We start from the raw sequence: 24962 nt of genomic DNA on the forward strand, positions 1-24962 counted from the left end.
TCATGGAATGATGGATCAGCTGACACAAACAGCTCTCTGGCTTCCAGGATGAGAAGCGAAGAAAGGGGGCTCCTTGTTTTGAGTAAACCAGCTGCAAGAGAGATGCTAAAGCGACCGAGGCAGACACAATGCTGCTGTTGTTGGCTTGATCTCTAACTGGGGATTGTTAGTCTGGATTTAACTATGTGGTATGGGGAGGCGGGCGAAAGAAGGGGGGCGCGAAGGCTGTTTACAGCTAGTGCAAATAATGTGACAGCTGTTGGGAGAGCGAGCAGCCAGCGCCTCTTCGGTTTTTACACAAAGCTCTCACTATGGCGAGGGGGAGGAGGGAGAGAGGAAGCTAAATGGGGGGTGGTGGCAGGGGACGACAGCTTCGTTCCGGTTCTTGCAGAGAGCACACCCGACAAAGGCGGCGTCCTCTTCCTGCTTCTTTAGGGCAGGCTCAACAGATTTGAAAGGTTCCTTGGAAGTCTTGGTTGGATGGGTTGTTTTCTTTTTATCGGGGAGTGGGGAGAGAAGAAAACCATCTCTCCTCCATTCTTTGAGTTAGAAACTTGCAGAATAGATTGAGAAGAAAATGCACAGAAATTCCGTGAACTTTATTCCCCAGTTACCTGTGTTTTAGGACAGAAGATTTAAATTATTGGGAAATGTCTTCTTACATTGTATAAAAGGGGATAGGTATATTATTTTAAAATTCTTCTGCAAGTTATCTGACACCTGCATATTACTTAGTTTTACAAAGAGCTATACATTAACATGTTTTAGTTTAACTGAAGATTGATTCACACATGCATACACATCCTAGTTTATCTCATCATTTAATGTGTAAACAGATTCCACTGAGAGGTTTTGTGACTCCTATATTCTTTGACTGTAATGCTGGAACTATTTGATGTTACAATTGAACATAAGACATTAAAGGGCAACTAGTGGAATTTTGCTGCTTGGGAGGTTATTATCATTAAGCACAGTAACCCCAGTTGAAAGTTGCTCTTGCCCATTGGGGAGTGAAGAATGTGGGCTAGTTCCTGACCAGAATCAAAAAACACCTTAACTAGCCCTTTGAGATTATTCTTTATCCTGTATAACCAGGACAAATACTTGAAGAATTAGAATCTACTTCTATTTTTTCACTTTAAAAATAATTCATAATAAAATTATATCCAATTAATAAAAATTGTTTTTTATGTAATTCAGTTTCAGCTTTTAAGATTTCTAAAACTGACTAGTGACACTTCAATAATATATAAAGCCTAAAGCATACATGAGATTACATGATTCTTTACATATAATATATAAGACAACAAAACAACAATCTGAAAATATTAAAAGGAAATCTTGAGAAAATAAGGGCTTCTGGTCCTTGGTGGATGCCAGAGATTAAAAATGCCAGGGAAATATTACCCATCTTAAAATATACCATAGCTGAGGAGGCAAATATCTCTTAAAGGGTTGCTCCCATATGCAAAGTCTATGGTGAAAGTTATGGATTAGGGATCTGTTCCAAAAATTGCTCAACTTCAGTGCCCTAGCCAATAGGAAACATGGAAGTTGCAATCCACAGCCATCGAGATCCACAAGCTTTTATACAAAATACTTTGTATACTGTTTTTCACATCTCCATTAAATACATTCGATCAGAAAAAGTGTAAATGTCTGCCTGCCCCTTCATTCAAGAGGTAGTTAGATGGACATTTTTTCTGCAAATTATCTGGAGAAGATAAAAGTTTTCCCTCCTGTTCTAGCCCCTACAAGTAGGAATCAGTACTGGAAATCCTGGATCACCAGTTTATTTAGCAGCAGATGCCAGAGCAACTAGCTCTCTTAATATAATTCATGTATCAGGGAATTAATTGTCATATCAAATGAAATATCCCATATAAATAACAGCAAAGAACATTAAAAAAAATTCTCATCTGACTCTGCTTAAATGAGTATATTAACAGAGAAATTAAAGTATAAAAACCAGCTAAAAGTAAATTTCTATATTATTTCAGGATTAAGTGTTTTTTATTCCAGGCCAAAAGCCTGTTATAAGCCAGCTCCAAATTAAATATAAATGGTCTTTACTTAAAAGTAGAACACCAAGAGCTTTCACAAAGCAAAACTCAACCAAGAGGCTTGGATCTAAGGCAGGGTTGTCAAACTCACAGCCTGTGGTCTGGATGTGTCACCCGCTGGCCATGCCCACTTTTCCCCTTTAGTGAAGGGGAAAAATTTGTGATACATCACGTGACACTGCTGTGACTATGAGAGTTTTACACCCCTGGTCTAAGGCAATGATATGAACACCACATTGAATAAATTGGGCTCTAATCATTCTCAAGCATTGAGTCTGGTTGTGGAGGATGATTAGGAAGTCCACATGTAAGCATCACTTTTGTTCATAGTGGAATGAAACTTCCTCTGACTGAATCAGAATTGCCTAACTGTCATGGAAGAAAATTAAGCCTTACAAAAATGGAGGAAAGGAGAAGAAATTAATGCATAATATATTTGCATGTTTTGATATGTACAGTATAAGAATTCCAAACAGAAATAGATGAGTGTATAATGTTAGAACATTTTTTGCAGTATTTATCAAATTAATTAGCTTGCATGGTTTTTAAATATTAAATTATAAAGTTATCAAATAAAATAAATTAATTCTGAAACAACAGGTTGCTATTCTTACTTTTTTATGCTACAACAGAACCAGTTTCACAATAGCATTCATTATGTGCTACTAAAAACACTTTGGTGTACAATTATTCCTTTTTATTAATATAAATATACAAGGGGCAAGACCTCATTTTTTAAAGTTCACATGATTTTCTCCAACTTAACTTATTTTTATTTTTGCAAAAAATTGTTGAGGTAAAAATAGTAGAGATTTTGATTTATCACTTGTTCCCAGTAAGATTTGCTAGTTTCCTCCAAACTTTTACAATACATTCATTTCATAATTATTTTCAACCATTTTATTAAGAAAAAAATGCTGCTGATAATTTGTTATAAACCAGACTCAATCCTAACCATGTTTACAAGGGAGAATGTTGTGCTAAATTCAGTAAAGTAAATATGCAGAGGATCAGTTTGCATGGTACTTCAAATTAAAGCACAGACTTGGTCCTGCCTGGATGAACTGAGAACCTAATTATTATTTTTAGAGCAAGACTGAAGCAGCAAAAGAAAATTAACTCACAGCTTGCATTTTACTCTGGAACTAATAGCCTTGGAACCATGTGAAAACTAGCAAACCATTTACCACATACATCCCTTACGATTACACCTGGCTTTCTTTTCCTGGACTTGGAAGCTAAATAGGACTGGGCCTGGCTACTATCTGGATGAGAGATTAGCAGGGAGTTCCAGTGTTGGAGTAAGACTGAGAAGTCCCAAATCATTCTGGAAGAAGGCAATTGCATGTCAGTTCTTTCTTTTTCCAGGAATACCACTCACATTTGGTCACAATCCCATCAGGAGTCCAGATTGACCCAAAGACTTTTTATTTTAAAATAGGGCCTTAGAATCTGGCCATGCCAATGAACCTCACTTCTTTCTGTTTTGATAAAATATAAAGTAAAACCTATATTTGAGAAATGATTTTGTAAGGATGACAATGATGTGAATGATAGAAGCATAAATGTGAAAAAGAATTTGACTAATATACAATTTAATGCCCAACAATATAATTTTATAATGTCTTTCTGATGACGGATATGGCACAAGAAGAAGAATCATTACATATATTCTTTTCAGAATCAATACTATATTTCACATAAGTATATACTTAAGAAAAATGTAAAAGTATTCCATTTTGTTTTATTCCAAGCTACACTTTGCTTTGGCTCAGTAAGGTTAGAGTTTGTTGTCTAGAATGACCCTTTGATTGCACATGAACAAAAAGCTCTTAGCTTTGGTCCAATGGCAGCTGAGCAAATTGGAGTAGTTTCATTCTTTTTCATAATTGGAATTAATTACCGGTAGATCCCATTTGGGAATCTTTCTGCAATGCAAATCTATTCCTTGCTTATATGTAGTGAAAAAAACCTGCTATGTTTAACAACATATATTTAGTTGTGGGCATAATATTTTTATGGAGGCAGTAAAACTGAATCGGGTTGAGAGCAGACTGGATACGGTGGTGATGGTATTCAAGTCAAAGAGTGGTTGAAAAAGTTGTGTTTGGTTAGCCTGAATAAGGAGACTTGATGTCCAGTACTCTTTAAACACTTGTTAAACAAATACTAGTTGTTTTCCTGTGTTCCAGAGGATAAAATTGAATAAACAAGGATGTTTTAGGGAAGCAAATTTTGACTAAATGTTGGGAGCAACTTTTAACAGTCAGATATTTGGCAGTAGGTAAAGATTCCCTCGTGGGTTCTTTTTCACTGGAGGTGAAATACTGAATAAAGTTGAATTTGTTTATGTCGTCATAGTAGTATGATATCATAGTATGATGTTTGTGCCCAATACGGTTGAATTAGATTAGAAGTAGGTGTCTTGGCATATTGTAGAAGTTTTAGATCATACCATCCAAAACTATGCTCCTATAACAAATTCATAGGTTATGCAATTATCTCAACTGGAAGAGATGTCACTACAAGTGACAGGCATATCTTTAGACAGTATGGGGCACTTCTTGCCTTGGTGCTTGAAGAGGGAGTACTATTTCTTCCAGCATTAAAATGCAAGAACTCTTCCAATATGTATTACTTGGGACCATACTTTGGAAGCCTAGTGCACATGCATCTACTTGCCTTGTTTCTCTTAAGTCTGAAACCATGATATGGGGAGAGGAAATAATTTTTTGTGATGTTCATGATACTGAAATCTCTTTTATATAGATGAGAGACTTTATAACAATATTTAAATAAATAAACTATGCTACCTTTGTATATATGACAATGACTTGTAGGGGCCATAATGTCACAAGTAACTGAATGTGATAAAAAGGAAACTCATATTTCACTGAACCTCTATTCTGGCTTCCCTAGGTGGTTCTGCATTTGAATTACAGATGTAGGAAATGCAAAAATGATGGAGATTTGAATTAACAGGAAACCTGTTTTTAGCTGAGTTAATTGCTCTTAAAGAGCTTGAAATTAATGGAACAGGCTTTGGGGCTGCAGACCTAATAGTGCCTTTGCAGGAAATAAGCTCCACTGAACTCAAGGAAACTTACTTCTGAAAAGCACACTTAGGACCAAAAAGAGCAATCCTATGAATAGCAGCATTTTATTTTGGCTTATAGAATCAGTCTTTTCAAACAAAATTCATTTGGCTTACAATCTGAATCTTTTATTGGGCAAGAGCTGATTCGTTTAAGGGTGACTCACGTTTGTACATAGAATTTATAACTCTCATACAGCATATTTGTCAGTCTCCAGCTTCCTTGCAAAAAGTGTTTTTGGTAGAAGATCCCTCCAGCAGTTCAGAACAATAAATTGGATTTTAACATGAGGCCTGCCATTTTTTCTAGGAGTATTGTGACACTACTTTTGTCTTGGAGCAAAGGTGTATGATAAACATAACTGGCTCACCAAAATGTTGGCAAATCTTGTCTGTGTTTCCACAATTCTGTTAAAGTCACCCAGCATGTTAAGGGGAAAAGAGCTAATGCAAATTAGAGGAAAACAATTTTCTTTCAGTGATATGCAATGTATTAGTCACTTGTTATTGTGCTTGGAGGCAAACCTCATTTGCGTGTCTGCCAACTTGCTCACATCTGCTCAGAGCTGTTCTGGGCGTTTTAACCTTGGCGCTATCGAGTCCTAGTCCAAAGGATCAAGAGCCAGTAGTTAAGGCTCTAAGCAGCAACAAAAAATTCATAGCTGCCCATCTGCAACGTTGCTACCCTGCCCAATTTCATCCACTCCACCCCCCATGTGAGGCTGACTTCAAGATGGCAAAGATGGTTCTGCTAAGACTCTTGGGGCTGCTGAGGACTGACTTTAACACACTGAGAGAAAAAGCCTTATGCTGCACCATAGAGCTTCACTTGCGAAGTCTGAGCTTTGCTCCAGGCCCCTTCTTGTTTATAAAAAAGGCAGACTGTCCAGGTCTGCTATTGAGGCTGCTTTAGCAAGGGGCAGCACACTAACTATGAAAGTGGGGGCCCATTGTAAGACAGGAGGCTGGAGTTCTATCCTGCTGACTTGCATCCTTGTGGGTGGTGGTTGTGTTTGGGCTCACTGAGTTCCATTACCAGATTTCCCATGCAATCCAAGGGATTGGAAGAGTGCTTTAGCCTGTGTCCCAACCTAAGTGACCTTCAGCTCTGACCTAAGTCACAGAAGAGACCCCCCCTCTTGTTTAAGGCTATGAGTAGCCCCCCTCACCCCAATTAGGTTTATGTCTACTTAGAGTCTTAGACCATTTAAGAGTTCATGACACAGTTTGTCGTCTTGGGAAGACAAGCGTGGAGATGAGAGAAAATTCTCTCATTTGATGAGGTCATTTAAGATAGAAACTACAGATTTCGTATTAACCAGGAAAGATTCCCTATCCAGTGGCTTGCAGGTTATTATGTGGTTCCCTTACTGATATTTAAGGCTGATGCGCTCCTTGATTTAAATACACAAATAGTAAGAATTTTAAAATAAATAATGGAGTGTTCCAATGGGGGGAGGGGGGAGCCAAATGAGCATAGATTCATCTACAACACCCCCCCCCCCGCCATGATGCAGGTAGTTTCAATACGGAGAATTCGTGTGTTGGATCGGGCGCGTATCTGCTTAGGCGTCACGAAAGGGGTTGGCGTGGCTCTCTATATAAACGTTTCATCTGTCTATCTCATGGTAGGTAGGTAGGTAGGTAGGTAGGTAGGTAGGTAGGTAGGTAGGTAGATAGATAGATAGATAGATAGATAGATAGATAGATATAAAACTGGGCTTCCCCATTAGGAGCAAGGGGCCTTCAGTTTAAGTGCTTTTCCAGAAGTGACGATCATTCCGCGTTGCCTCCCCCTCCCGCCTCGGTTTTGCGAGTGCTTAACTCCCGGACCAATCTGGTGGCGGGAGGGAACGTGGAGGCGGTGGGGCCGACGACGCAGGCAAAGGCAGGCAGACGGGCCTGAGGGGGAAGCAAGAGGATTTAAGGCTAGTTAAGCTCAGCAGAGCATTCGACAGCGAACCAACCAAGCTGAATCTCTCGCTGCTGGCGCGCCGGCCATTTGCTGAATAATGAGAAGCGGCTTCTTTTCCCCTCCCGAGGGATTCGCCTTCATGCAGAGTTCTCTCGGAGGTGGCGGCTGAGTGTGTGTCTGCCGGGGAAAAGGGAGTGGGAGGTGCTGCGCTCCCAATCAATCAGGCCCCTCAATGCTGTTACTCCGTAAATGAGGAAACCACAGGTACTGTCAGCCACAATTAAGCAAAATCAACTCGCCCGTGATTCAATATCTGCTGGCTTCTCCGGTGAACACGGGAGGCGCCCCTGCCCTCCAGGGACGTACAGCTCGGCTATCGGTCCAGCACTGTGTAATGCGAATTGAGGCAGCCATGGATCCAGAAAAACGACAAGGAACTCGTGAATCATGAGGCTGCGATGCTAAATGGGAAAAGGAATCACCGTGTACGATCTTGGGGGTGAACATTAGACTTGGTGCTTACAGAAGCCAGGGTATGGCTCAATCGAGCCTGTTTTCAGTGCTCCTAGGCCGTGGGTCTATTTATACAGCACAGATGTATACAAGTCACTGCCCTACGTTTGCGGATGTGGGTTCTTCCTTCTTAAACCAAACTTCATTATTACGCCTGTGAATTAAGTTAAAAAAAAAACAACCCCGGAACATTCTTACCAAACTATAAATATGCACATCGAATCCCTCTTCCCCAATACCTGGTTCTTAGGTCACAGTGGTCTGTATGTTATGGAGTCCAGCATCCACCACGGATTTTTTGGCCTTCCAGGAATAGAGAAACCAAAAGAGCGTTGGAGCGGGGGCAATCCGCCTCAGGCCGACTCTGGCAAAATGAACGCTTTGCTTCCGTCTGGGCCTAAGAGGCCTTCAAAAGGTTAATGGGGTTGTGGCTGTAGCCGGCAGCGGAAGCCAGCACGGCTTCTTCCGCGTTTTCCCTAAGCTCTGGTTTGGCCGACCCAAAAAGAGAAATGTTTGCTTAACTACCTGACGGGTCTATTCGTGCCAAGCAGATTGGCTCGGTGGATGCATCGCTCCCTGCGCTAGCGCGATCTCCGCTACTGTTCCTCATCTTTTGCCACTACTCAGACACTGTCGCTGCCTGCTTGTTTTTGAAAGCAGCAGCAACTTCGCCGCTGATCCTGCATTTGTCTAAAATGGCGCGCCTGGTCCGGGAGACCAAGACAAAAAGATCTAACAGGGTGTTTAAATGCAGGTGGGAGCTAAGGGAAAGGCCGAGGATTGTTCTTATCCAGACGGAAGTGAGCGTCTTCCATCGCTGGTCCGTAGCTCTGAGGTTGCCCAGAAAGAGCAAGCATGCGTATGCTCTCTTGCTTCCTTTGCTCCGCTCCAGGAACGGGTGTTGGGATCTGATTCTTTCCACAGAACGTTTCAGTGGTAATGGGGAAAAGTTATTTTATTTGAGCTCTGGGAATTCTACCTTAAAACTAAAATGGGGGTTGCTTCTGTACTCTTACCCTCCGCATATAGGGAGAAGGAGGTGTAGAGCAAGAGATGACATCGCCGTGCCGTACTCACTCTTCAAGCAGCGGTTTTAAAGGGCCATCTTTTGTGATAGCGTTAAGGCTCTAAATCTAGTTCCTGAGCTTGTGACCGAGCACCCTTTCCAAGGAGGCAGCCCCCTGCAATGGTAACTTCATGCCTGCCTGCCCTGACAGTCTCCCTTCACACATGCATTTAGTACTGTGGAGGAAATGTACTGCGCAGGCTGACATTTGGGGAGGGCGCTGTTTCTCCATTGTATAAGCCTCTGGCAGAAATGAGGTGAGAAAGACGGGCAGCAAGGTTATTTGAAGGCTCACCAGCCATTTTACCTTTTCCTTATTGACGGCCTCCCCTCCCTCCCTTTCTCTCCGCATCACTTATTCACAAGTTTTGCTGGCAAATGGCGTCAAAAGGCAGAAATCATACCGCTTTTTTCACGATTTATGGAAATACGAAAATGGAAAAAACGAAGCGAGACGCTGGTGCTGCGGATGCGGTCTAAAGCTCTGTGTGTAATAGAGGCAACCACAGAGAGGATTGGATGGCGGTAATGAGAAAGTAGAATTGATGAGCTGCCGATTGTGCCCCCACTCTCGGGGAAACAAAGCGAAGGCTCGGGTTCTTTCAAAGCAGGGACTCCCCGAGTCTACTGAGACAGCAGGAAAATCCCCTGCCCGCGGATGCCACATTTTTCTAACACTGCTGCTGCTTCTTGCCACACCAACACAGCGCTCCTCGATTTGCAAGGAGTTACGCTCCAGCTCCTAAGTCAAGCTTTTTCTGTGCCCAAAGCTTTAAGAGCGACACTCCCTCCTTCCTCTACTCTAATCTGTGTCAGGACTTGAATCGCTTGCTTAATAGCGGCGTCTGTCCCGTCAATGCAGAGTCGCCCCGACGAACAGCATTGTGGTTACTGGAAAGTCCGGATCGCTTCTCTGTACGTGACAGTCTTAGGAGCCTCGAGGGAACCGAAAGAGAGCGCAGAGAAGAGGAAGTGTAATACTCCTCCCGCTCCCCTCCCCCGACATTTGACCGGGCGTGCTATTTTGCCAAACTAAGCAGCTTTCTGCAGAGCTTCGATACGTATTTTTACTTCGTAAGAACTTGCAGGCGCACTGTTTTATGTTCAGACGAAATGCCACACATCTCTCCTAAAGGTCAGTTTTTCCTGCCGCCCCATTCGTGCGGCAGTCACTTCGCCGTTTCCCATCTCGCCGCCTCGCAAACATCGATGTGTTTATTATATTCTTCTTTCGCCTCCGTTAACAACTGTGCGTTCAAATGTATGCAACCGCATTTATTAAACATTCAGTAATTGCTAGCAAAAGAACTAAAATGCCTACATTCGAGTAGGTTCTTCTGTATACATTAAGGATTAACACACTACGGAAGAACTTAAACTGCAATGCTTACTTGTAAGAAAACACTTTAACTTATAAGTATCCATATTCGATCAGAATCTGTTTGCTCTAAGGTATAGATCGGTTTTACCTATACATAGGTTAACTGGTGGGCTTCATATAGTATAAGCCGGTGTGGCACAGTAATTATGGAATCGGACTAGGGCCCTGATTGAATTGCAAGTTGACTGGATGTTTTGGGGCCAGCCGTTATATCGTTTTACCTTGTTCTTGAAGGAAAAACAGGAGAGTGAAGCATCTACGCACTTTGTGCCTCTGGAGGAAAAATGAAATATAACGTCTGTTCAACAACTCGTGTAATAAGTTAGCGCAACGTATGAACTCGCGATTTCACCATTTCCCAGTCTAATTTATTTCGTAAGATTACTATAGTTTGATTGAGAAAAGGCCATTAGAAATTTTTTTGGGATGTGCTTATCTAGTCCCTCCTAAAAGTTAATGACCGGTGCATGTAAGAATAAACGGTTTCGACTAAGAGTTCAAAAGTATCACGGAGATTGGCGTCTTCTATAACTCACTTGATTCTTCGCATTCGGAGATCAGTCACTATTTTACAGGCGATCCTTCTCTCGGCTTGCTTCGGAGAAAACTGAAAGAGGTGCTACGAGGCGTGTGCCGGTCAAAGCTCTTTCTTTTTTGGGGAAGGTCTTACGCGTTTCGCTCGGCTCCCGCTATTACTCGCCGACACTAACTATAGCTGTAGCTCACTAGAGCCGCCTGCAGTTCAGCTGACGGCGGCTGTGGTTTATGCAGTGGAAACTGGCGGGCTGCCAAGAGGAGCTGGAGGTGGAAAGTAAAGGCGCCAAAAGGGAACTCGTGTGCTCGGTGCATTCTCTCTCCTTCCTGACTCGCTAGGGCTGCCCGAACCCCCATGGGACTTCCTTGTGGATTATTTTGCTTTCACCTTTGCAGTACACTCGCTAGCAATAAAGGCATCCTCTCCAGGAGAATCGCGGGAAAGCGTAGGCGATTGGGAGAGGGAGACGAGAGAGGCTTGACATGCTGAATGGCTTTCCCTGACCCCTCCCCTCCTTCCTAGGAGGCGAGAGCAAAGCGCCGCCGCCGCCGCTTCCCTTGGCCGCGGGCATCAGGTTTTTCTAGTTTGTGAAGGCAGGAGCGTGCTAGCAAAACTTTGCTTCTGCGCCCGCAGCCGCTGGCGTCAGAAGCTGCCAAAAGTCTGCTGTCGTTGCGAGGGAGATGCAAATGTTTCCCTTTTGAAGAAAGAAAGGGGAGGGGGGAGGGGAAGAGTTGAAGATCAAACGGCCAAGTCAGGCTCTGCGTGTAAGCGTTTGTCTGCCTCACAACTGCGCGGAGTTTCGGCGGCCAATGGTGCCCGGAGAACTGGGTGTTCAGCCAGAGAGGCCAAGCGCCGGGATTCCTCCCCCCTCCCCTGTCTGCCCTGTAACCTGAGTGCTGTTGACTGGAGGGGGAAGGGAGATTCGGCTGGGAGAGAATCGAGAAGCAGGTTGCAGCTTGCACGCGCTATTTATGCATTTATTGCACGCCACTCCCTTCGCAGCGAAATCCCCTCCTGCAAATCGGCGTTCTAGCTCTGTCAGGGAGATACCTCTGGGAAGGAAATTCCGTAGCCTTCGTGGCGGTTAGAGCCTGACTTTTGCCTTTTGGGTCACATCGTCGCTCAGCAAAGGATTGGGCGAGCCAGCGCGGACAGCTCTTGTGGTGCGGCGCGGTTCCTTTCTTTCCGCGACGGCGGCAGCTCTTGGCTTCTCCTGGCGCGGAATGAACCTGAACCTGTTACTGCTGTTCCTTCAGCATTACCGGGCAACTGAAGTAGCGCAGCCCAGCATGCGCGAGTTGCAGCTAAGCAGTCGGGTGCTTTCCACGCCATTAAATATAGGAAAGTGGTGAGCACGTTTTAAAGTTTTCTGTAATTGAGTGAGCAAAACGGTCTATACTCTAGGACAGGGCTCCCCCCCCTCCCGTCTTTTCCTCCATTTCTTTTTCCAATTCACTGATCTATATTACCATGCCACCAAAGAGAACTGCTGTGGAAGAATAAATAATCTTGAGTCAGGTTTGGATTCCTGGAGATACCTGGATTAGTTCCTGCAATTTTCTTGGCAAGATTTTTCAGAAGTGGTTTGCCCTTGCCTGTGTTTTGGGGTTGAGAGAGAGTGACTGGCAGAGAGTAACCCAATTGACATCTGACCAGGGCAGGATTAAACCAGAATCCTGGTTTCTAGCCTGATGCCTTAATTACCATTACAACTGAGCTCTAGAAAACTGCAGGGGCTTGGCCAGGCAGTTGCCAGGAATCATACTGTCTTTGAGGGTGTGTTCACCCAAAAACACACATGAACATACACACAATACTGTAATTGGGACAAATTTAACCCATTTCTGATTGAATTCTTCAAATGTGTTTGAGTTCTATAATTCTTAGAAGGTTTGGCTGACAAGTGGGTCTTAAAAACCAGTAGAAACTGCCTAAATTTAAGGTTGAGCCAAGTAGGCCAAGAGTTTCTAATATTTAACCACATGCATTACTTTTAAACATTACTTTTAAATAAATTTATTTTGAAACAGGAAACGAAAATGCTACCCAACTAACTTCCCTGAAAACTTAGTTATACAAAATAAACAGGGCTGATCTGTAGCCTAAACATTTCTTACCTACATTTTCAACTTTTATTAGTATAGGTCCATCTCTTGACATCACTCTCGAGGCTCCTTACTATCTAAGGTCAACTCAGTTCTTAAAAAGACTGCTCTTATCTACTAGTGACTAAGGATCAGTTTCACGGAATTTGATTGGATTTGTTTCTGAGAAATGGTGAGAAAGGTTATTTATTTAGGTTTAAGTTAGTGTAATTGGAGATTGAATGTCAGCAAGTAAGTGATTTCACTAGGGTTTCCAAGTATAAAACCTGCATTAGTCACTAATTCTAAATGTTCCTGTTGTAGTGAGTAATGGACTGCTTTATTTAGAAAAAAGTTCTTTAACAAACAGTCATAGATCAAGGACACAAGCAGCATTTACTCCCTCCTCTTGCCCCCCCCTTCTCCATCCTACAAGGAAAGGCTCAATGACGGGATTCTGAAGAGTTAAAGTCTGTTGCTTGTTGCAATGAAATTATGGCTGGCAGTGGCGCCGCTGTTTGTTCAACAGACCTCCACTTTTAAACAGTTCACAAAAAGTTCATCAGGGCGGTGGTGATTATAAATAACGTATGTACATATCCAACTGCAAAGCATGACCCTGAAAACGAGCAAGAACTAGCAAACTTGTCATCCCACCCACCTCCCAAAAGGAATACACACTGATCATAGTGCTTGGTTTTATTTTGCACAATCCTCAAGAACTGGCTCAGCCACCGCACACACCCAGAACAACCTCTGATCCTGAAAAATGTTCACTCCTAATTCAGTGGCTTCATTTCACTCACTGGCATGCAGCTGTGGTGCTCAAAGAGCTGGCTGTGCAAGCCTCATGCACGGCCTCTCTCTGCAAACACCTCCGCTTGAGGCAGTTTTGTAGAGTGGAATAGCAGAGAGATGCTTGTCTTGCAGTAGATAACAAAATAGTTTTCTTTTTCTCAGTGTTTTCTTACGATTCTTAAGATTATTGCAGTGTCATGGCAGGTAGACTGTCATACCTACACTGATTATTGTACAGTTGATTTAAGAGTTTTCATGAGTTTCTAAAATTAAGGGTTCTTAGAAGTGAGTGCTCCCATTCATTGGAACTTCCAAAACAGCATACTTGGGGATTTCATTCTTAGAGTGATTTTTGTTATTGTTATTCCAAAATATGAACATCTTAACCAGGCAGGCATGCAGCTAATGCAACAATGCATTACTAGCAAAAATATCAAAAGCTCAATAAGTAGGCTCTCTGCCATGTTTTATTTTCAGAAAGGGGAGTGAGTGGTGCCCTTCCCTCCTGTCACACAACTTTCTCTATTTGGATTTTGTGTCCATTCCTTATAGATGAGGCAGTACACTGGGTGACTACTAACTGTATGTAAAACTCTAAATCACTCTCTCCAGGCAGTAGCTGCCCTGTTTGAAAACAAAAAGTACTGTACATCTGGAAAACAGTAAATCTGTTCAGCAAGCCCATCTTTCCAGCGGAATAACTCCTTTTGAATGGTATAGCACAATAATTTCTTCTAGCCACTGTGGTAATAGTGGAAGGGGTTGGGAAGGGGAGGGGAAGGAGGAAAAGGAAAGGTATTATTGGTTTCCTGTTCTAGTGATTTGGGAGCTAGTTACTCTGGAAGGTATTAGGGAAGCATGCCATTTTATTAAAATCAATTTGTTCTGTGTGTTGGATTCTGTGACTGTTCCATCTAAACTAATAACTGGACACAAGGAACATGTCTTTTCAGTATTTGTTGCTGTGCAGCACCATGCCTATGAGCCATGGTGGCACAGTGGTTAAGAGTGCAATATTGCAGGCTAATTCTGCTGACTGCCAGGGGTTCGATCCTCACCGGCTCAAGGTTTGACTCAGCTTTCTATCCTTCCGGGATTGGTAAAATGAGGACCCAGAGAGCGCTGTAAAACACTGAAGTCTTAAGTGCTATTCTTATACCTAAAATATTTTATCTCCAATTAATCCAATAAGGGCTCAATGCCATGGCCTTTCTACTGCATATATAGGATTGCATACTTGGTATGTAATATAAGACATCACTAACTCATATTGGTGTTTGCCTGCATTTTTCATTCTTTTCTGATGAGAGGAAAACCTGAAGGGAGTATCCTGTGTGTTAAAATCCTTTCCCATTAACCCAGCATCTAACAGCAGGATGTAGGCTGAACCTCAATCAAAATAATCGACTGAGCCTCCAAAGAACAATTAAAATCTGGCACTGGAATAAATCATGCATTGGGATAATCGGGTTAATAAAAGGCAGCTTGTCCTGACACTTCACTCATGCAGCAAAGTAGAATTTAATGCTGGTGGAGAAAGCTTGTTCTGGAAGGAATAAAGGCAAGCAAAGTTGTTCTGTTTCTGGACACAAAAATCTGGTTGCTTTTCACCTTCCTTCCCTATTGCACACAGCGCTGATCCTTTTGGACTACTAATGCTTCTCCAGTGAGCCCACTAATGATTTCTTTCCCTGGAGTGAACAGGCGTCATTGAATTACTGAAAGCACTCAAAGCAGCAGCAGCTCAGCAACAGCAACAGCAACTCCAATAGTAAAAGCCACTAGAGTTTGGTTACTTAATCAAATCAAGAGTGAGGAGTTTACTAAGTATTTTTAACACCTTTCTGGGCTGAGATGCAAATTCTTACTCCAAGAAAATTAAAATGTTACCATTTTAAAATTAGAGCCTCCTGTTTATTTACAACAGTCCAACTTTCATAGTCCATATCCCCTTCATCTTTTTCTTGGAGATTGGGATCTTAGAAACTTCCTTTAAAATAGAAACAGACATGCTGTTTGTTATTTTTTTAGTGATGAATAGGATTTCTGCCTGAGATAAATGTTCAAAGATTCACTCTCACTCTGCTTCCATACCAGGGCATCTCTTTAGACTCAGTTTAATGACTTTTTTTGTTTTTGAGTGGGTAAGTTCCTTTGTAGATTATCTGACTGCTACAAATTGAATATATCTTGACTTCAATAAAACATTTCACAGAGAACTCAAAGGTGCTTTTTCAAGAAGCAACTGGACTTTCTGGTTTTTCTTTGAAGACGTTTCACTTTTCATCCAAGAAACTTCTTCAGAAAGTCCAATTACCTCTTGAAAAAGCATCTTTGGGACAACTATGACCTGGATGACTGAGAATCTCCATATACATTTAGTGATTTCACAGAGAAGCCCATAACGTTCTGATTGGCAAGCATGTTAAATTATGAGCTGGTTGGCAAGTCTGTTGGGTGGATCAACAGTTAATTTAAAAATGGCACTCAAAAAGTGTTTCCTTAACAAGTTGAAGGGAGGTATCAAGTTAGGTATCATAAAGTTCAGTTTTGACCCTGGTTTTCTTCAACATTTTTCTTAATGAAATGCTTGAGGATTTCAGATTTGTAGATGACACTGAATTGTATAGGATAGCTAATGCTGTTGGAGACAGAAAAAAAATCATCTTAATGGGTTAAAGAAATGGGCTAAAAAGTACAGAAAGAGATTTAATCAAGATATATGTGAAATATTTCAATCAGATAGAAATAAAATGCTCAGGTTAGGAAGGAGGACATCAAGCTTTAATAATAAATGGTATTGTCTCTCTTAGTTCATCTTGGCTCTTTGTTACAGACAAATTTGTATTGGCTTGTTGGTAATAGTATGGAACTAGTTTTCTATGTTAACCTATTCCAGGAATATTCTTTTTAAATGTTAGTCTAGTTTATATTCCTGGAAATTTCTGGTGATCTGCCATCCAGATAATAACCTGGTTCAATTCTGCTTAATTTTTCTGAGTTCAGCCAGCTAGGTGTTGCCATCTGTCTTGAATTATATATGGGGAGCTGAGATCTTGGAATTGTACCTGATTGCAAAGTAAATATGAGTTAGTGGTGTGACATATTTACTAAGAAGACAAATGCAGGTTTACATTACATTGATAAAATTGTAGCTTCCAAATCACAGGAAATAGTTTTGCATTAGTTGGACACCATGTTACATATTGCATCCAATTCTGGGCATGGCACTGGGCCCAGTTCTAGGTGTCACACAAAGAATCAGAAACTGGTTCTGAGAAGAGAAAGATGCTGAAGGGACTAGAAGTTAAATCTTACAAAGAGAGCTGAGGGCAATTGAGTATTTTAGATCAGGAGTCCCCAACACCCGGTCCATGGATTGGCAACAGGTTGCAGCATGCCAGAAACTGGGCTACACAAACAAGCAAAGCCCTACCCATGGGATACAGGCAGAATGCAAAATCACGCCCCATTTGGTCTGTAGAAAAAAATTCTCTCTAGGAAACCGGTCCCTGGTGCCCAAAAGTTTGGGGGTGGGGCGCTGTTTCAGATTTTAGAAAATATGACTGCAGGGTGGCACACAGAAGTTACAGAAAAGTAGATTTTGGCTGAATATTGGGAAAAGCTTTGCGGCAGGAAAAGTGCTTAGCTGCGCCAACTGTCATTGGAGATGTGAACTCTGCTTCTGGTATATTCAACCAGAATCTGGACAGCCATCTGCAGGGATTCTTTAGTTTGGATTCTTGCATTGAGCAGAGTTTTGAAAGGTCTAAATGGCTCCTTTCAATGCTGTGTTGATACGAAATGTATTGGGCTTTGAAGTACAGAACTCTTGATTCTGTTTGGATTTCAAGATTCCCAGAAATTTGCTACAAAGTGCATGAGAGACAACAAACAATAAGAACTCTGTTGATTTCAGTGGGGTTCTGGACTTTTATGAATTCTGCTGAGTGATTTGTTGCACTGTTTTCTTTATGCTTTCTTATGTGACCCTTTATATGACTGAGACTTAAAATATATGAAAAAGAATTATATTAATAAGATTAGTAACTTTTATATCCTGTAAAGAGCTATCCAAGCCTAACCCATTTAAGACAAGGTAAGCAACATACATGTCAAATATTAGATATAGTCCCTGTATTGGGGCAAATATGAAGGAATCTGAGGATAAAGAACATTAATACCTATCGTTTGTCATATTAAAACTACTTTCTGATTCCTTTGGAGATTTTTAGTCCTGCTTCCCACTGTATAAAAAATGGGCCTATTAAATCAGTTGTTCCCTTATATCATTGATTTCCAGATAGTGCCTGGGGAGTTTTCTGAATCTTTGGGCGGGAAGTTAATCTGATGTCTTAGTTGTTTTCTGAAATGGCTTTAGATAGGATTGCATCTGAATGACTTCTGTTGTGATTCTGTTAGACCCCTTGGGTTTTGGAGGAGTGTCAATAAATGAAGAGTCAGAAAAGATACATAGAGCTGGAGAAATAAGAAGAATGAGTCTAAGCATTTGCATGAGTTTATATTATGACCAACATGGTGGTGATAAGGGCAGCAAAATGTAATTATTTTCCCACTCCTATCATATTTGCAGAATGCCATCCAGTGCCCTCTTTTAAAAATCTGTTAACTTGTATGTGGCTGGAGAGCCATGATGAACATTAGAAGAGTTGTTGTGAGGAATCTGCTAGGCATCTGACACTTGAATTCATTCAATGGACTCTGGTTGGACATGTTCAACCATGGGAAACTGACTGAACAGGAGCTCTGCTCTATTATCTGGAGAGGAATTTCAACCTGTGAGTCTCAAGGAAGTGGACAGAGTCCTTCAGAATCTTAGCATTGCTATGTATTGGTCACTTGTTTCTTCTGTTTATCAAGACCTATCAAAGATAATCTGGACCTTTTTCAATAAGGCTTTTTTTTTTTTTTGTATGGCTGAATATAATACTGACAGGGCACTGATTGCCCTTGTGGAATGTCTCTGTCAAGATTGAAATAGAAATAGTGCAACTTCCCTAGTCTGATCTGTCAGTGGCATTTAAAACCTTCAATCATAGTATTGTTATGGACAATCTCCAAGGAATGGAAATGAGGTTGTGATCGTTCTTCTCTTCCTTTGCACTGGTTCTAATCAGTGTTAGTAGGTGAGGAAACACCTAGTTTGAAACCTTTGCTGTATGTGGTTCCAAAGGGCTTAATACTTTTCCTGCTTCTATTCAACAGCTATATAACAGTGTTAGATGACATCCATCCATCAGCAAGTGATCAACCATCATTGGTATGTGGATGATATGCAACTTTACACTTTGATCCCTCGCCAAGCAGTTAGTGTTGGGGAGATCTATAAAGTGTCTGGAGTTTATAAAGGGTGGAATGGGATTGAATGGCTTTGGTTTCAAGAGCTTTCCAGTTACAGAAATTTAGTTCTTCCAGGTAAAATTTGGGAATTCTCATGGACCCTCAATTTATGTTCAGTGGACTAAGTGGCAGTTGCAGCCATGAACACTTTTCCAAAAATCCATTTTATGCACTAATTACATTCTTTCCTAGATAGGAAGTCCTTTTCATAGTCACCTCAAATTTGGACTATTGAAGTGCACTTTATCCTTTACCCTTGAAAATTACTGAAAGTGACAACTGGTACAGAATACAATCGTATGAGTAGTTATGGGAACTTCTGTTTTGTCCATTCAGCATGTTTGCTTTGTGAACTGAACTAGGCATCCTGGTTTTCCTAGTGCAATTGAAGGTGTTGGTTGTGTTTTAGACCTGCTTACCTATAGTGCATCTTTCTCCTGTTGTTTTTCCCTAACCACGAAGATTTAGTAAAGTGGCATGTTCCAGGTCCCAGCATTATAGGAGATGTACCTTCTCTGTAAATATACCTATCTTGTGGAACATTGTTCTCCCAAAATCTCCATAGCCCTAACCCTACTGTGATTTCATAAAATTCTGAAAACCTGGCTCTTTCTGAAGGCCTTGGAATAGAGTGAGTGATCTGTTCCCTAATTGTGTATTGATGTTATAGTTGTAGTTGACTTTGGTTTATCCTTTTTCCAACGTGTTAAAGTATTATTTTCTTGGTTCTAGTTTCCTTTTATTATTTTTGTTCTGCTATTTTAAATGCTAACATATTAATTGTCTATTCTAGTGATTGAAGCAGCATATTAGATAGATAGATAATAGATTTCTGCTGGAACTGTTTGTTTAATATATTTTATGGTTTTACTGCTTGGCAGTGTAGTGGATTGATCTGTCACTTATGTTGTACTACAATTTCTGACATCTTTAGTTAGCTGAGTCAGGAATACATACAATAAATGATACAACTAATTAGTGTTAGTTGGATTTTCTTTCATGCAGTGGTGAAATCTAAAATTTGTTACTACCGGTTCTGTGGGTGTGGCTTGGTGTGTGTGTGTGTGTAATATGACTGGATGGACGTGGCCAACTATTTTTTTTTTTTACTTTTAAAACCATTTTTTCTACAACCTCTTCAGCCGAAGAGATTGTAAAAAAATGCTTTTAAAAGCCTCTGACAATCCCAGCTGAGCAGCATGATCATCAGAGGCTTTTTTTTTAACTTTTAAAAGCATTTTTTCAGCTGAAGAGGTTGTGGAAAAAATGCTTTTAAAAATAATAAAAAAAAGCCTCTGATGATCGCGCAACTCAGCTGGGCATGGGGGCGGGGGGGGGGGAAGTGCAGGAATTTTTGCTACCGGTTCTCTGAACCATCTGCCTCCATCGCTACCGGATTGGGCGATCCGGTCCAAACCGGGAGCATTTCACCCCTGCTTTGATGGCTTATTCGTTCTAGAGCCTAATTCCATTATGTTTTCAAAGTAATATTGTAGAAGAATGAAATAGATATATATAGGTATACTTTGCTGGAATATTAAATGGTTGTCTCTCTCCTAAAGTACAAGCCAGGTATATTTTGTTCATAAAAATAGAATGATTTTAGTTTTCTAAATTTGAATGAAACTCTTAAAAGTGTTAGATTTGTCAACAGTATGGAATAAATCTTAATTCTCAGAAAGTGTATGAAAATACCTATCTTATCTGATCTATACATTTCTTCAGTGTGGTTTTAGTGTGTGTGTGTAAACTATGCACTTTTATTATCTTCCAATCCTGCATTCAGAATTAATTATCAAAAAAGTTTGGTGATTCTGCTGTGATATTTGCATTTCCTTCTAGGCCAGTTTTCTCAATTCCATATGTTCTTATTTTTAAATAGATTGTAAACACTTGTGAAGAAAGAGTCTCTTCTAAGTGACGACGTCATGCTTTCTGCAACTCCCCTGTATGGCAATGTTCATAGCTGGATGAGCAGTGAGAGGGTCCGCATGTGTGGAATTAATGAAGAAAGGTAAATATTTATGTATCAGAAATCTTAAACTATACCATTATTACTGGAGATTTTCTATTACCATAGTAGAGAACATTGCATTCATCTGCCCATTTTACAAATAAAAGTTTTCAGAGTAAGTTTTATGGGAAACTTGATAAAATGATTTGTATTCAATATTACAACATTGTTTTGTTGAGCGTATTTCCTCAATGGTTTTCTGATTGGAAGTGTACATAGTAACTGATTCTCTTTTTGACACCCCACTTTTTTTTCTTTCTGAAACCCACTTTATTAACGCTCTGAAGTGACATGACAAACAATTATTACCTGATGTCTCTCCTAGAGGTTATGCTAAAGCCTATAGACTGCTAACCTTGCTGAAGATATATAGCATTTTTCTTTTTAGTTTAAAGTGATACGGAAAGAAAGAAAGAAAAAAGAAAGAAAGAGAAAGAAAGAAAGAAAGAAAGAAAGAAAGAAAGAAAAATAAATGACAAAACATGGCAGATGAGGACTTTTGGCATTATGTTATCAAGGCACTAGTAAAAGGATACATATAAAAAATTATTAAAGTGTTTGGCCAGCTGTGTTTTGCTACACTATTTGATCAAAACTATAAAAAATATGGGTGCTGCTTTATCTTATATATTGATTGTGTCACTTTAAATATCATAGATTAGAATTGTCTCTTCTGGGTAATGATGAAACTTTCCTTCTGCTATATGTCAGCAATTGTGTCCCTGGGATTTGAAAGTTGGCACCAAGGAGCTTTTTTATTGGCATTTTCTATAATAACAAGTCCCTGGGTCGCAGCACTGCCGAGGCACAGATGTGTGGCTTCCTCTTTGTCACTAAACAGTCATTTTTTTGTATGATATTAGGAGGGTGTGATAATTTTTTACTTCATTTTAAAAAAAAGATAAACCAATCTGGAATGTTAACTAGGAAGGTTATAGAGCCGAGGTTGCGCAGTGGTTAGAGTGCAGTACTGCAGGCTACTTCAGCTGACTGCTAGCTGCAGTTCGGCAGTTAAAATCTCACCGGCTCAAGGTTGACTCAGCCTTCTATCCTTCCGAGGTCGGTAAAATGAGGACCCAGATTGTTGGGGGCAATATGCTGACTCTGTAAACTGCTTAGAGAGGGCTATAAAAGCACTATGAAGCAGTATATAAATCTAAGTGCTACTGCTATTATTGTATGTCTCTAAAGAAACACTACACTTCATTTTATAGAAAAAAACTTTTGAAACTGAATGAATGCCTATAGATGTTATTCTCATGCTCCTTTATACTCCACTCCACTCTTTTGCCTACAATCCGGAATACTGTGTATCTATAATATTCACAAATGCATATTAATGTACAGTTGAATAGGAAACTGTACATTATTCATTTGTGATCTTGTTCAGGAGGGGGGTGCGGACCTGGCAGGTATTACGGAGACCTGGTTGGGCCAGGAGGGGGGTTCCCCTCATTGAAATGTGCCCACCAGGTTTCCAAGCATTCCATCAGCCGAGGTCACAGGGGAAGGGCGGGGGGGGGGTAGCGGTTATTATTAAAGAAGGTCTGAGACCGAGAGAGGCCACTGTTCCACAGACGGCCGGCTGTGAATCCCTCCTTGTGAAATGGGGTCATGGGTTTCAGATGGATTTGCTGATCACATACCTGGCTCCCTGCCACGTGGCAACAGCCCTGCCCCAGCTATTCAACATCATCGCCGCGGTGGCGGTTGACACCCCCAGGCTTATGGTCATGGGGGATTTCAACCTGCTGTCTGTGGGTGAGACGTCTGAGGTGGCTCGGGAGTTCATGGCTTCCATGACAGCTATGGACCTGACCCAGTTAATTCATGGCCCTACCCACATGGTGGGAAACACGCTAGATCTGGTTTTTGTCTCTGGACAGTGGTTGAGTGATCTTGAGATAGGGGATATAGTCACCGAGCCCTTGTCATGGTCAGATCACTCTCTCCTTCGTCTCGACCTTCGAACCGCTGCACCCCGCCGCAGGAAGGCGGAACCGGTAAGATGGTTCCGCCCCAGGCACCTGATGGAACCTGATAGGTTCCAGATGGAGCTTGGGCCATTTCCTGAGGCTCTGGCACACGCCTCAACTGGAGACCTAGTGGCCGCCTGGGATAGGGTGGCCACTGGAGCTCTGGATCGGGTTGTGCCTTTGCGGCCTCTGACCCGGCGCCGATCTCAATTGGCTCCTTGGTTCTCCGAGGAGCTGAGGGAGTTCAAGCGCTGGAAAAGATGCCTAGACAGTAGATGGAGGGCCAGTCTTTCTGAATCTGACCGGACACTAGTAATATCCCATATTAGGAATTACCTAGTGGCGATAAAAGTAGCGAAATGTAGTTATTTTGCTGCTCTTATTGCATCATCAGATAACCGCCTGGCCGCCCTCTTTAGGGTGACCCACTCCCTGCTCCACCAGGAAGCGCGGGAGGACCCCTTGGAGGGTAGAGCCAAGGATTTTGTCCAGTATCTGTATGACAAAATCACTCAGATTCGGGAAGATCTGGACTCCGACTGGGTAGTCTCAGGGGGAGGGACTGGGGCAGGTCTTGAGAATGTTATCTGGGATGAGTTTGATCCTGTGACCCTTGAGGACGTGGACAGGATTCTGGGCAGACTGAACGTGACCACTTGTTTATTGGACCCGTGTCCTTCTTGGTTAGTGCTGGCTTCCTGGGAAGTGACACAAGGCTGGCTCCAGGGGATTATAAATGCTTCGTTGGGTGAGGGTGACTTTCCCACTGCCTTGAAAGAGGCGGTGGTGAGGCCTCTCCTCAAGAAGCCTTCCCTGGACCCGGCAATGTTGGTAAACTATCGTCCGATCTCCAACCTTCGTTTTGTGGCGAAGGTGGTTGAGAGTGTGGTTGCACAACAGCTCCCCCAGCACCTGGATGAAACGACGTATTTGGATCCGTTCCAGTCGGGCTTCAGGCCCGGGTACAGCACGGAAACGGCATTGGTCGTGTTGGTAGATGATCTCTGGAGGGCTAGGGACAGGGGGTGCTCCTCTGTCCTGGTCCTGTTAGATCTCTCAGCAGCTTTTGATACCATCGACCATGGTATCATGCTGCACTGGTTGGAAGAGTTAGGGGTAGGAGGCACTGTGGCAGTGGTTCTCCTCGTTTCTCTCTGACTGGTCACAGTCTGTGTTGACAGGGGGGCAGAAGTCGACCCCGAGGCCCCTCATATGTGGGGTGCTGCAAGGGTCGGTCCTCTCGCCCCTCCTGTTCAACATTTATGTGAAGCCGCTGGGCGAGATCATCTGTGGTTTCGGGGTGAAGTACCACCAGTATGCTGATGACACCCAGCTGTACATCTCCACCCCAGACCACCCCAACAATACCCTTGAAGTGATGTCCCGGTGCCTGGAGGCCGTGCAGATCTGGATGGGGAGAAATAGGCTCAGGTTCAACCTATCCAAGACTGAGTGGCTGTGGTTTCCGGCGTCCCGATATAGTCAGTTGGTGCCATCACTGACTATTGGGGGCGAATCATTGGCCCCCACGGAGAGGGCGCGCAACTTGGGCATCCTCCTGGATTCACGGCTGTCTTTAGAAGAGCACTTGACCACTTGACCACCGGGAGGATTTTTCATCAGGTTCGCCTGATTCGCCAGTTGCGTCCCTTTCTAAATCGGGACTCCTTACGCACGGTCACTCATGCCCTCGTCACCTCCCGCCTGGACTATTGTAATGCTCTCTACATGGGGCTCCCCTTGAGGAGCATCCGGAGGCTCCAACTGGCGCAGAGTGCGGCCGCGCAGGTGGTAATGGAAGCGACGTGGAGTTCCCATGTAACACCCCTCCTGCGCGAGCTGCACTGGCTCCCGGTGGTCTTCCAGGTGTGCTTCAAGGTTTTGGTTACCACCTTTAAAGCGCTCCATGGCTCAGGACCTGGGTACTTGCAGGACCGCCTACTACCACTAATAGTCTCCCACCGGCCGGTACACTCTCATAGAGAGGGGCTCCTCCGGGTGCCGTCGGCCAAACAACGTTGACTGGCGGCCCCCAGGGGGAGACCCTTCTCTGTGGGGGCACCTACTATCTGGAACGAGCTCCCCCCGGAGATACGGAGGATCCTGGATCTGCGCACCTTCCGCCGCGCTCTAAAGACCTTTTTATTTCACCAGGCGGGCCT

General features: G+C 42.5%; 1 protein-coding gene across 13 annotated transcripts in view; it reads left to right on the forward strand.

The window, feature by feature from the left end:
* Window positions 1-24962, forward strand: part of BCOR (BCL6 corepressor) — an 85284-nt gene that overhangs the window by 20716 nt on the left and 39606 nt on the right. For 9 of the 13 annotated variants that reach the window (XM_087895217.1, XM_034423823.2, XM_060694069.2 and 6 more), the window contains one exon: window positions 20693-20824. In XM_087895217.1, coding sequence (XP_087751343.1) covers window positions 20739-20824 — 86 coding nt within the window. In that variant the 5' untranslated portion in view covers window positions 20693-20738. Of the gene's footprint in view, window positions 1-7081; window positions 9787-18183; window positions 18731-20692; window positions 20825-24962 lie in introns of those variants that run through there. The other 4 variants (XM_034423826.3, XM_087895215.1, XM_087895219.1 and 1 more) reach the window with 2 other exon arrangements.

The sequence above is a fragment of the Pantherophis guttatus genome, chromosome 5 (genome assembly GCF_059756535.1).
Source record: "Pantherophis guttatus breed Tessera chromosome 5, ASM5975653v1, whole genome shotgun sequence".
NCBI lineage: Eukaryota > Metazoa > Chordata > Lepidosauria > Squamata > Colubridae > Pantherophis > Pantherophis guttatus.